Source organism: Aythya ferina, assembly GCF_964211825.1.
Source record: "Aythya ferina genome assembly, chromosome: 5".
Lineage (NCBI taxonomy): Eukaryota > Metazoa > Chordata > Aves > Anseriformes > Anatidae > Aythya > Aythya ferina.
In genome coordinates this window covers 11,168,574-11,181,315 of record NC_140301.1, presented here as the reverse complement: position 1 = coordinate 11,181,315, position 12,742 = coordinate 11,168,574, and the positions used below count along the sequence as shown (strand labels likewise).

Genomic DNA, 12,742 nt, shown 5'->3' with positions numbered 1-12,742 from the left:
TGCGGTGCTCCTGTGGCTAATGAATTCTAAAGCAAAGCCAGGAGCTGGAAACATGCAGAAACTCCCCACTGCAGGGATCTTTAGCACCATTGTGTGCCTCTGTAGCTGAGACAATGGGAACAATTTTATGCTAATCAGCGGAAATAAAATGCAACATTTTGGTACAAGAGAAATTAGCTGACACCAGCACTTGAACTTTTCTAAGCAGAAGTCTTGGTTTGTGGGTTATCAACGTGGATAACGCTATCAGGCACTTCAAACCTGATGCAATTTCTGGCAACTAGAATGTTTGCAACTTATTTATCTTCCTTTTTTATTTATTTATTTTTTTTCCCCATTTTGTCTTTAGTATCTTAAGGGATATAAACCAAAACTTCTTTGCAATAACTTATTTCTCCTTTGGGTGGAAGGATCCATTACTTTCACACGTTTAGGTTAAATGTCCCGATTAAAGGTACTTAAAAGTGATTGATAATATGTCCTCAGAAAACAAATACAAAATCAGAGGCAGTGGCAGAGAGAGGTCAAAGGCAAAGGGCCGGTGGAGGTGAATGTGGTCAAGGAATAGGGGATGATAGGCAGAGGAGGCTGCATGAATGTGTGTGTGTAGGGATGTATTCTGGGGAAAAGTTTCTGTTGGATTGCCTGTCTGCATTTTCAGACAATTCTGCTGCCATACCAGAGCTTTTCCAGACTTCTCTACGTAACTCCTGGATAATGCATGTGAAAATATGTTAAATGAATACTGTACATCATCATTCTATGTTCGTACTGAATGTTGTATTGCAATTTAGGGGGGAAAAAATATTTTTATATAGAATTTTTCCTTGCAATGAGAGTTCTGACGCTTAAAGTAATAGTGAAATGAGATAGGTCAGTCAAGGTGTTGCTTGTTACAGTTTATATAAGCATACTACTCTAACTGGGAGTCTAATTTTGACTTTGGGAGGCAAGTTAAGCGGGAACTGTGGGCTTGATGCATTGGATTGGAATGAGAATGAAATCAAATACAACTGCTTAAATTGTAGATCTGATGAGGATCTCACAATGAGGATTCTGAGAAAGAGGATTTTCGGTGAGAGAGAGCAGACCCCAAGGGGAAGTTACACAGCTTCTGTGAAATTACTGTGTGCACAGTTCTGTTTTTCACCATCCAGACACACAAATCGATCTGTGGAGCTACTTTGGATGTAGATGTAGAAACACGGAATGAGGCAGTACCTTTGATTAAAGAAGTTATTCACTGTCTCTGTGAAACTGATACAATGGGTCTGTCTCTGGGGTAAATACTGTTTGTCTAACAAAGCCTTTCTTGGATAATTTGCATTAGCTTGTGCTGAAGTATTTACAGCTACTCGTGATTTTTAGTAGCCCAAGTACTGCAGAATTGCTCTGATTACATGGTAATAAACTATATCTCAGTGTCCAAACGAGTGCAGATGTTCAGCCACTAGTCTTGCATCTCATCCATTAAAAATATCTGAAATAGCTTTTCAAAATGAAAGCTTTTTTTATGGCAAAAATAAGGGCTGCCTTAGAAGGCGACAGAGGGAGAAAGCAGCTTGCAATACCAGCATCACAAAATATACTGCAACTTGTTGGAGAGCAATCTTAAAATACATGCAGCATTTGTATGTAGTCCACAATATTAAAAGGTCTTCTTTTCCCAAGGTAGTCATAACTACTCTTTATTATTTTACCAATAAAATGCAAAATACTTAAATTGACAAAGCACTGGAAAAACAAAACAAACCACTATACGCTTTTGATGCTCTCCACAGTAAAAATGATTTCTAGAATGTCTGTTTTTATCAAAAACATGCCTTTCAAACTACTTAGACCAATTTGCACATAATGAAAAAGACACTTTGTAAACACTAACAGAAAAAAATTGACTGCGCTAGGAAGTAGCTATACTTTAAGTCAAAGTTTGTGTTCTATATGTTTTGATAAATTCTGAGTATGAGAAAATTTGTATTTAGAGTGTAAGCCGAGCTGGGTTTTGCAAGACTGTAGTTAAGATTGTTCAAAATATTTAGATATGTATATATATGTGTGTGTGTGTCTGTATTTACATGTTTATATATAAATATAAAACATCAACTTGGGAAATGTTTTAATGTTTTCTCCCCCTAGCTGCAAGCTGAAACAAGTGGCAGTTTTATTCTGACCCTAGGACAGGCCCCATACCAGGCACAAGTATATTATACTATTCAAGGTAACACCTCTCAGATGAGAAATATTTAGGTTGCAGTATGTGGGGTTATTAAAGATCATATTCTCCTTTTTTGTCCATTAAATATATTAATCATGCCTACCTAATTATTTCTCAAGTGAAATGTTTATTTTATTGAGGCTTCAGCTGACTTGTTCGGGCTCACAATTTTATTCTATATGCGAGCGACTCTAAATTCTTTCATTGAGGAACCCTCTTTGCAGCTTAGATAGCCTTGGGTGCTGATGTGATGGATGTATTATGTGAAAAATATCTCTTGCAATCCAAATGAGGTAAACAGAACCAGAGTTAAGAGGCGGGAAATATGTTCAAGTTCACTTTTTTATATTGTGAAATTAATGTTATTGAAACTTTTTGTAACCTGCCCAAGCACATTAAGGATTAAACCTTCAGGTTTAATCTTTCATGAATCCCCTAGGAAATTCAGAATTTTCTATGTACCAGTGAGTACAATGCCTTTTGGATCTCGGATTTGCATGTTACTAGGGATGTTTTAAAACTTAGTTTCTTTAGATAAATTGCTCATATTTTCATTTGCCTCATGTGAAACCTAACTCAATAATCAGAATGGTATTTATGAAACCTATCACATCCTCATTCTTCCTACTCTCCTAAATCTCACTGAAAGAAATGAAAAACGAACCCTTTTGTGGTTGCTGTTGCACAAAGCTATAGAACGACTGTGTGCGTGAAGGGGGTAACAGTTTGAGCTTTAACTTTCTGGGGTGGTGAGTTCAGACATCCCCATTTCTGTTCTACCTTATACCACAATCTTTCTGGCCCAGAACTTTAAGCAAATCGGCACAAAATTACCCCTGCCTTCCTAATGTCTGAATTTTGCCTTGTGGTCCACATTTTCTAAATATAAAGCGTAGAAGGAGCAGATCAAGAAGAGGTGCAAGAAAAGGGCAAGGTCAGCAAGTGAAAGGAACACAGAGCTTCCACATTGCATCAGGTTTAAACCAAATGCAGCCATCCCTGCTTTCTGCCATTGTCTTCTCTCTTGCTCCCAAGGCAGTTTGAGTTTATTGGAACCTAGTCCATCACACAAATAAAGACAGCCCTCATATGTTAAAGAGGTGTCGAGTAGCTACTTGCTGCTTCTAACCACCTACAGGAGAAGAACTGGGTTCTCCTGGGCCTCCTTCCCCCTGGAATAAAAAGGGGTGGATGTGGATATATAAAAATACATGCACATGTGCCTTCTGCATCCTGCTTTGTCGGCACTTGGCACGCTAATACCCTCCTGTCTATCTCAGTGTCCTGCAGTCAAGACCAAGGGAAGGTGTGAAGTAAATACAGGACTGAGAAGTTTTTCGCTTGTGCTTGCAGTGGTGTAGAAGCTGTTACTGGTCCAACAGCAGAGCCTAGACGAGAATTTCCTTGTGTTGGTTCACTACATTATTACAACTTCCTTTCGTAAAAATGGGCTGCAGAAAATAGATGAAGGGTATTTATCCTGTCTAAGACTGATGTTTGCGTTATAGAGAGAAACTGCAGAGCAATAGCTTGGCGAAGAATCTCTTTTGACTTAGAGATATCAAAATACGTTATGCATCGTTCTTTTCAGGGCTACTTCAGGCTTCAGAAGAATTGCCACTTTTGCAGTCAAATCCAAGTAACATCTGCTCTATGCAACCAGTCAATATTGTGGAAAAGTTCAAAGAATGAAGATCATTAGTAGTGTCAGCTTTACAACCAGAAGGTAATGGCATTAAAGTGAGCAAGTATAATACCCAACAATACCAGGCTCATTAACCAGTGATTTATCATGATGAAAAGACCTGTTTAACCTTTAGTCTTCACATGCTTTCTGTTTTTAACAAAAAGACCTATTATTTCTAGTTGTCAAGTGATAATTTGTGGGTTGTTAAAGGGATGTATTAAATTATACTTTAAATGATTATACACAATTACACAAATATTACATTTGCATTAGGGTAAGTGGAAGATATGATTTTTTTCCCTCTCCTTTTAATTTTGTTCAGTCACTTGGGAAGTAAAATGAAGGCATTATATATATCAAGGGTATCAATACACGGCTTTCAAGCAAGTGAAATCAAGTCTGATGTATGCACAAAGTGACAACGGTTTCACAGAAGCAGCAAGATCCACAAAATATTTTGAGGGCTGCATATGCTAGTGCAGGAAACTTGTTATTGCCTCTGAAGAAACAGGTGCCTATAGCTGACTGTCTTGGAAAATCACGTTTCCTTCATCCGTCTGCTGGGATATTTCAATTTTTTAGTTCAATTTTTCTTGGAAAGGGAACACTGCTGATTCTAGACAGCTTTGCCTGTTGCCATTTAACCTTGTCTACAGCAAATCTGCCAGTACAGTTTATTCTGACCTATAACATCTGTGCCTTACCAGCAATAAGCCTCTCTGAAAATGTCAGTTCTGACAAATTGTGCCAAAAGGTATTGTGGCTTTTGTGACGTAGACAAACGCCCATCAAGGATTGGAAAGACCAAGAGGCTCGTTTCAGATCTCATTACATCATTTGTGATCTAGTTCAGGTTGCAGCACTGTGTCATCTACTGTGTAGTTTCCCAGTTTTTCTACCTAACCATTTTGTTCTCTCTCCTTAGCATAACATAAGGATTAATTCTTAACTGATTTGGTAGTTCTTCATATGTCTGTAGACAAAGAGATGCTAGAGACATAAACTAACATGCAAGAGCAGGTGAAATACAGTGATTGTGGGCTCCACAGCTGTTTTTACAACTGTCTTCTGAATGTTGTACACAGTTTGTTCTGAAAATTCATATACACATTGAAGAAAAGCAAGTCAGAATTTAAGAAATTAGTTTTTTTTTTTTGGATGCAGTAGTAGAGATATATACAATATTCAAATGAATGATGCAGAATTATTTTCTAATCTTTAAAGTGTTTTTTAAAGGTTCTCTTGATTTTTACAATGCAAAGGCAGAGCAGTGATTTACAGATACTGCCATATTTGTGACAGTTGTTCTGTAGTAGGTATGCAATCAATATCTTCGAAATGAGAAGAGATGTAGGGCGTGTTATCTCAAGACATATAGCCACAGTGTTTGAGATAATACAGAGAGATCTAAATAAGTTAATATCATTTTTTTCTGCCTCCGTACAGTACTAAAATATTTCTCTTTTTCCTGCTGTGAAAATGTTTTAGAAGATTTTTTTCTTTTTTTTTTTTTTGGGGGGGGGGGGCGGGGGGGTTAAAACTCTGAGTGTTTCATTTTTGGTGATACTTACCCTCGTTTCCTTAGTTGCCATTTTTAGGTCTGGAGAATTTGTTTTGTGTTGTATTACTGTTTATCAGTTTGGCTGCCAAATAGTCCTGGTTGTCAAGAAATTGTTTGAAATGCTTGCTGCACTTGAGAAACAGTTTTCACTGAAAATAAGCTATGGTGATCCCTTTTGATCCATCATTGTGTGACAGGATACTTATTCAGGTTTTTGGAGATGTTTTTTTCTTTTTATTAGTCCAGATTTTTCAGTATTCTCCTTGATATGGGAAAAGCAAATCCTTGTCTCCCTTCTACGTAGTGACTGCCCTAAGCACCATGGTGTAAAACAATGGAGGGGACAGGGGAGAGGAGGTGAGCTTCCCTTCTTTCTTGTAGGTGGTGTTTCACTGTGTATTAAATGAATATTGAGTGAGATAGGAAATGTAAAATACGAATTGATGAACCTCATGATTAAGACACTGGTCTCAGAGAATAGATACTCTGGATGCCAGCTTCAAAGGACCATTGATTTTTTTTAATGCATAATAGAGTTGCATTAATATGAGCAATTGGCAATCACAGACTCGTCATACTGCTTGGTAGTTTTAGTGCTTTTTTAGAAGGCCTTCAGGGCCTTTCAAGAAAAGGAAGAATTTAAACTGAGTCTTCTGAGGGACCTAACCACCAGGTTACTGAAGGGGCTGTAGACATATATCAACATTTCTCTCAACACAGCCTTTCCCTTTTGTAATCTCCCCCTCCACCCCCTCCCTCCTTTCTTAAAATAAATAAGTATTATTTTGAAATATTTCATTTTATCTCTGAAGATATATATATATATATATATATATATATATATAGTAATGAAGAAGCTAAAAAAAAATATTAATCTAAATTGTACTCTTTGTATCAATTGAACTGAAAAGTCAGTTACTTGCTTATTTGAGCGGATCAGGCTCCTAGCAGAAAAGCTTTTAGTATGAGGAATTCTCAGTCCTTTCCCAGCAGTCCTGTAGTAAATGGGGATCCTTTCTTCCTTGGGCAGCAGTCCCTGATTTCTCTGGTTGCTGCAGGACTCAGCAGCTCGGGTGAAATTCAGGCCCCACAGAAATTTTGCCTTTGACTACTGCAGGAGCAGGGTCTCAGCTTTTGTCTTTCCTTTGCAGTTTGATAGCAAGGGGGAGGGTAGCAGGAGACACACAAGTCCCCAAAGGAAAGAAAGAAGCCAATTTTTCTCCTTTTTTTCCTATTTTTTCTTTCTTTCTCTCTTTTTTTTTTTTTTTTTTTCCTCTCTGCAGTTATAAGATTTGAGTGATTGACTACAAGACGTTAAAAAAAAAAAAGGGAGGGGGATCTCTCTCCCTTGGTTTGCAGTTTTGCCTGAAACAGAGCTTTCAGTACATTCTTGCCTGTGGAAAGGAACTCAAGATGCAAATAAGAATATGCATTTTTTTTTTTCCTTTGAAAACGTGGAAAATTATGGAATTTTCTGCTTGAAAAAAACGTGAATGGTCCAGTTAATGAATTCTCACAGAGAGGAGGGAAAAAAAGCAAGCCAGAAGAATTTGGCAAGTTTGGCTTTTGCATGCAAGTATTTGTAGCGCTCTGGTGGTGATACCAGATGAGTTTTGCAGCTGTAAGAAATATTTGCTTTTTCTGGGTTCAGTTTTGTGAGTTCCCGAGTGTTGTCTCTCATGGACCAGGCTGTTTCAGGTTACGTTATCTCCGAGATAACCCACATGTTGGAGTGCTTTCCTAAATGGGGATTGAAATAAGCACCACTGAAGCCTGTGAGGAATTGTGGTATAGGAGATGAGAAGCAGCATGGTGCCTGCAGTGAGATTACTCAGAAACTGGAATGTGCTTGAAGCATCATCTGGACTTTTCTTTGGGGTTATCTATCTGGTTAGATGGATTTCTAATCATTTGGCAACACTGAAAAAATGGACATTGTATGTTTATTCGGGAAAAAACAAAACACACAATTTACAGGAGTTATTTTATTAGGTTGTTTCCAGTCTTAACTTGCTCTAATAAGCCAGAAATGTGCCATAAACATATTTCTTTAGTAGTACCCCCCCGAAAATGAAAAGGATGGATATATGTGAAAGGTACATTGTGCAACTGCTTTGAAAGAGAGCTTAAAAGCAGCCCGGCAGTACGGCCAGAACGGGCTCAGCGGCTCGGCACATCGCGTGGTGTATATCTACATACACATTAAAATGCACTCAGCCTCAGAACGGGCTTTCTGCACTGCTTCTACCCCGCTACCCCCCCCATTCTGTGCTGCCTGACAAAAGGTTTTCAACAAAAGAAATTCTTCCTGGTTTGTAAAACAGTTGTGTAAAACTTGGACTGTAAAGCCACAGTTGACTGCTTTAATGTGGAACAGTTGGGAGGGTGGGGAATCGCTGGCAGGTTGGGACAGGACACAGCAATGGTGCCCCTATTCTGTTGAGGGTCTACTTAGTCACACCACCTGCTCCCCCTATTCTTTCAAAGGCAAACCAGTCACGACAGTATGAACAGACGGATGTTTAGCCTCAATACCTTGGACACACGGCACCAGACGGAGCAAGGGGAGTTAAGAAAAGATAAATTAAGTGATCAATAAAGATAAGGGACCTGTTTAGCAGTAAATGGTGGGGACAGAGCCGGCAGAACAAGGGGTGAACGTGTGTTAAATAATGCAAGTGTGTGTTCAGCTAAACTCAAACTTTTCAAATCCGTGTATTGTTCCCCAAAAAGCCTTTTTTTCCCCCAGCATTGGTTAATTCTATTTTAGGTAGATGCAGTACAGTGTCTGCAGGCGCATAGGAGCTCCCCAGGCCCACGTCTCCTCGGAGTCAGCTGCACCCTTTGGCACTTGGCTCGAGTGCAAGGAAAGGGAAGAGAAAGGGGTCTGTGTCTGGGGTTGAGTCTGTGACCTCTTCGCACCTCCTATCTTTCCTGTAGAAGGGAAAGTGTAGTAAGGAGCAATGAAGTTCTGACAGAAAATAACTAACAGTGTTTTGACAGCTGATTGACAGGTAAATGATCCAAAACCACGGGCTTGCTCTAACTGGCTATCCCACTCTTTGTCTCAAGGGCACTCCTCTTGTTCCGTCCTTCTGCTTAGCATAGTCAAGGTCTTGACTTCAGGCTTAGACTTCAAAGTGTGACTGTAGTTTAATAACAGGCAATAAAATCAACCTACAGTGTTGATTCACCTTTGGGGTTAAAAAGCATGCAGTTGAATAGCTGCAGAAAAACTGTGTAGTTTTAGGTACCAGTGGCTGCACCCCAGAAGAGGTTCTTCCACTTGTTGATGTCTACGAAAGAAGCTACTGATGTAAAGGACCATGCATAGCCCAAAAGAGTTGCTTGGGGTTAGGAGAACATCTGTTCTCCTCTAACACCCAGTATCTCCTCTAACACCCAGTATCACTCTGCACGATCAGTCTCCAGTATCACTCACTAATTCCGGAACCTGCACTTACTACTAATCTTAAAGTGTCAGCAACCAACAGGTTCAGTGGGCTAGGACCTTGTGGCTGTCACAGCTGTCATGTTGTGGTTGAAAATAAAATGACCTACCTGTTCCAGACTTTTTGCCCAACAGGAGTGGTGGGAAAAACCTTCAACTGCTAGTTTCCCAGAGTTAGCTGGACTGTCAAAACAGAGAGGCGTGTGTGTGTGATTGAATTTCAGTTTCATAGGTTTCATTTTTTTCAGGAGAAAAAGCTAATCACCTGCTTCCAAGAGTTTTTGGTTGTGGTTTGACGATTTTTTGCATGCATATGAGAAAAGCTGCTGATAAGAAGCTGTGGCCTGAGAGGGTAGTCCTGAGCCCAAACAGAATTAGCTGCAAACCTCCAAGAGTTGTCCTTTTACAACCACTGTTAGCAAGCTGACTAATACCTACTAATAACCTTTTCTGCTTGTTGTTATCCTAATATGATTCAAGACAGTGTAATTCTCTTTAAATGGTTAATTGCCAGACCATGTTAGACTCTCCAGATAGTACTGCACTGAGTAGATCATATGGGTCCTGTGTCCTCAGCTCCCAACCTTTATCACTTTATTTGTTTATAATGCTAAAGCAATGAAATTGTGCAAGAAATAGAAAAGTACCGTGAGTTTTTTTGGTGACACTTGCCAAAATATCCCAGGAAGTGAACTTTGCCTTGAAGCAGTGTGATGGGATATTAAGCCCATTTCTATGTTAAAGAGTTACATACAAACCCATTCCTTTTCACGAGGTAAAAGCAAACACAGAGCCCTGAAAGTCATTGGTGGGGACTGTCACTAAAGGGACAGGGAGAAACAGTCAGCTCGAAGAATTTAATGAGCCACGGTGATTTGGTGATGGCTTAAAAGTGAAGTCGAGCCTCAGCTGTTCTCTCTAGTGTCATCCTGAACTGACACTTTGATTTTTCTTTTAGAGCTGAAATGATTCTCACCGAGTGTCCTCCCCAGCTGATCCTGAGCAGCTGCGGGCACTTGGGCAGTGGGCACACCCTTGCTGCAGGGAGGGAGGCCAGCACAGCTGCGCGCAGACAGCTGTCAGCGTTGGGTGGCTCTCATCACTTGGTGGAGATGGAGGTGCCCTCCACAAACTGTCCCAGCACTTCATGTTGCAACACGTGCCTCCAGCCACCCTGCCTGTCTCCCTGTGAACTATTCATGAAAATAAAATGCAGGTCTGTGGGAATACTAGCTAGCTCAGATGAGGAATTTTCCTGTGCTCCCAATAGCGTGCTATCACAGCCTTTCTCTGTTGGCCACACGAGGTGATGTGGGTTTCAATGTAAGACAGCTGTTTGAAGGCCCTGAGTGGTGCAGGGCCCCTTTATTTTCACTGTACACAGGTTTTACAGATAATGAGAGTTCCAGCACAAGGATGGAAAATGAGGGTAGCATGGAGAATGAGCCTTTTAGATGGGAGTTGTGTGTCACACTAGGGGTACCTGGGTACCTGCAGTAGTGATGGAAAACTGGGTAAGTACTTTGAATTACTCCATTGTATGGGGGATTAGTGGTTTTGGGGCAATGTCCTTGATGCTACTCTCTTGTCTTATCCACCTAAACGTTTTTTTCCTTTTCATGAGGCAGCAGAGCTTTCTTTTCACGTGAGCTCCTTGGTGGCCTGGAGTTGTAGGGCTCAGCCATGCTCAGAGACATGTTTAGATGGGATTTGGTAACACGCTTTCCCCACTCTTTTTTAAATGTTTTTCTTGGGTAGCTGGGGTATAAAGGGAGAGAGTATGAAAAAAGCAGGGGGAGGGAGGAATATGAATGTTTTTTTGCAGTGCTGTTAAACTCTAGTGCTGTGTCACAGCGGTACTTGGAAATGTGACGGTGATACTGACTAGAAACAGAAAATGAGTTGTGGAAGCTGGCAGAAATGAAAAATATTAGCAAATAATTTAATGTGAAAGGTTTCCAAAATGTCTAAAACTGATTTCCGCCTTTGTACAGAAAGGTTTTGAAGAGGGGAGCAATGTAACCCCCTGCCTTCGTGCCGTACTTGACTCTTGTTATTCACAAGGAACTCAGTCTGTGGCAAAGCCCAGGATTGGAAATTTCTGAAATGAGGTTTTTCACACCATTGGGATGAATTAAATGGACAAAAAGACAATGGCCCTGTGTGAGTCAGGCCCTTCCAATTTCGGAATTGGGCCCTGTTAAGTATAAGCACGCAGTGAGGGTATTTTTTTTTTGTTCTTTCCAGTCATCAGTGTTGAGATGTTTGCGTTTGTGCTAAATAAAAGTGGCAGGAAAATGTTCCATGCTGGCAGTCTGCTGCCAGTGCTGTAATGAATGTGGGTTGGCTGAATATCAGCGCTCTGTTTGGACCTGATGTGTGCTGGTACGGAGTGATTTCAGCAGCAGGCAACTGCTGCTTGTTTCGTGCAGCAAGAACGCGATGTAACCACAGCCCCAAACTCCACAGAGCAGATCCCGGAGTTGGTAATTACCTTGCTACGTTCTGTGATGAATGATTTGCATCTGTGGGATTATCGGTCATGAGCTTGGCAAGAAAGCTGTTTATTTTTGTGAAACGTTTTATAATTCCAGCTCCGAGAATGGCATGGTACATTAGTGTTGGTACATCAGCTCAATGTGCACGCAGCACCGTAAGATGATTCAAGCAAACAACTGGGAGCATTATTGTGTGCTCTGGAATTTACCACAGCGCAGCCACAGCACGATTTGCTTGGCAGCCTTCTCTTACAGCTTATTGCTGTCGTTTTTACAGGGCCACTGGTCTATTTTCCACAGAGTCAGCTCAGTAGCAAGACGTATCCCACGAATGAAGCGTGTGACCCTGAATATTAACAGTAAGAATAACCAGCTCCGAAGTCATTATGGATTCTTAGCAAAGAAATGTTGAAGACAGGCAGAACTTCCTTGGCTTCATAACACAAAGAATACTCTTGTTTCCCCGAAGTAATTTTATTAACTTAAATAGTTTGTTTTTCCAAACTCTCTGAAGTGCTCATTCTGGATTTCAGCTTTTCTTTTCTGGAAAGGTACAGCCCTGATTAGGGGGTCTGAGGCCTTTCTCTGATGAAGGAGGCTAGTCTCTGCAGGCAGTGTCCCATTGCTTAGGCTCTTTCTGAAGCTATCAAGTACTTTTGAGTTAACTTCTCTTGCCAGAGCGCTCTATATCGTCCACAGCCTGCTGACTTAACTCTTCCTTTCTACTACCTCACTTGACATAGTGCGAGTGCTGCTGTGCTGTCTGTCAGCTGGATCAAAGCGCTGATCCATGAACATCCAAGGAAACCCCATCCCTGAAATCTCCAGGTTTCCTTTGAGCTGGATCAGTTCCTCAATCCAGCCAAACACCTGAGCGCGAGTGCCAGAAGCTGGAGCAGTGAGATTCAAGGGGTGAGTTGGAGCAAGAGCTGGAGCGAGCTGCGGTTAGTTGGGTTAAGGCAGCAGTGAGACTGCAGGTGGCTGTGGCGAGCTCTGCCAGCCCCATGTATCACGTCTGGGCTCTGTTCTAATGACTCCATTCTCTTGTCCAAATCCAGCTTCTCATGGGAATTTCACCTGAAGCTGAGCTAGCTGCCTTGTCTGGAGGTGGATCTGTAGGAGCAGAAATCTCAGAGCCTGAGGCCTCAGGAGCTGAGGCTGTGGGACCAGGAGACTGGGGCCATGGGAGTAACATTCACATATTTATTAAAGGTATTAAAGGTTATGAAAGCTGAGACCATGACAGTGGAGGCCCCAGGACCAGAAGCCATGGAGCTGGAGAACGTGCAAATCAAGCCTAAGGGAGCTGAGGTCACAGGCCTGGAGGCTG

At 41.1% G+C, this 12,742-nt stretch overlaps 1 protein-coding gene across 2 annotated transcripts in view; it reads left to right on the top strand.

The window, feature by feature from the left end:
* PRMT3 (protein arginine methyltransferase 3) overlaps nt 1–12,742 on the top strand; it is a 155,527-nt gene that overhangs the window by 59,496 nt on the left and 83,289 nt on the right. The window contains exon 1 of one of the 2 annotated variants that reach the window (XM_084520340.1): nt 3,889–3,941. The exons of the other annotated variant lie outside the window; for it this stretch is intronic. Within the exon in view, the coding sequence (XP_084376466.1) occupies nt 3,904–3,941 (38 nt within the window). The 5' untranslated portion in view covers nt 3,889–3,903. Of the gene's footprint in view, nt 1–3,888; nt 3,942–12,742 lie in introns of those variants that run through there. 2 annotated transcript variants of the gene reach the window in all.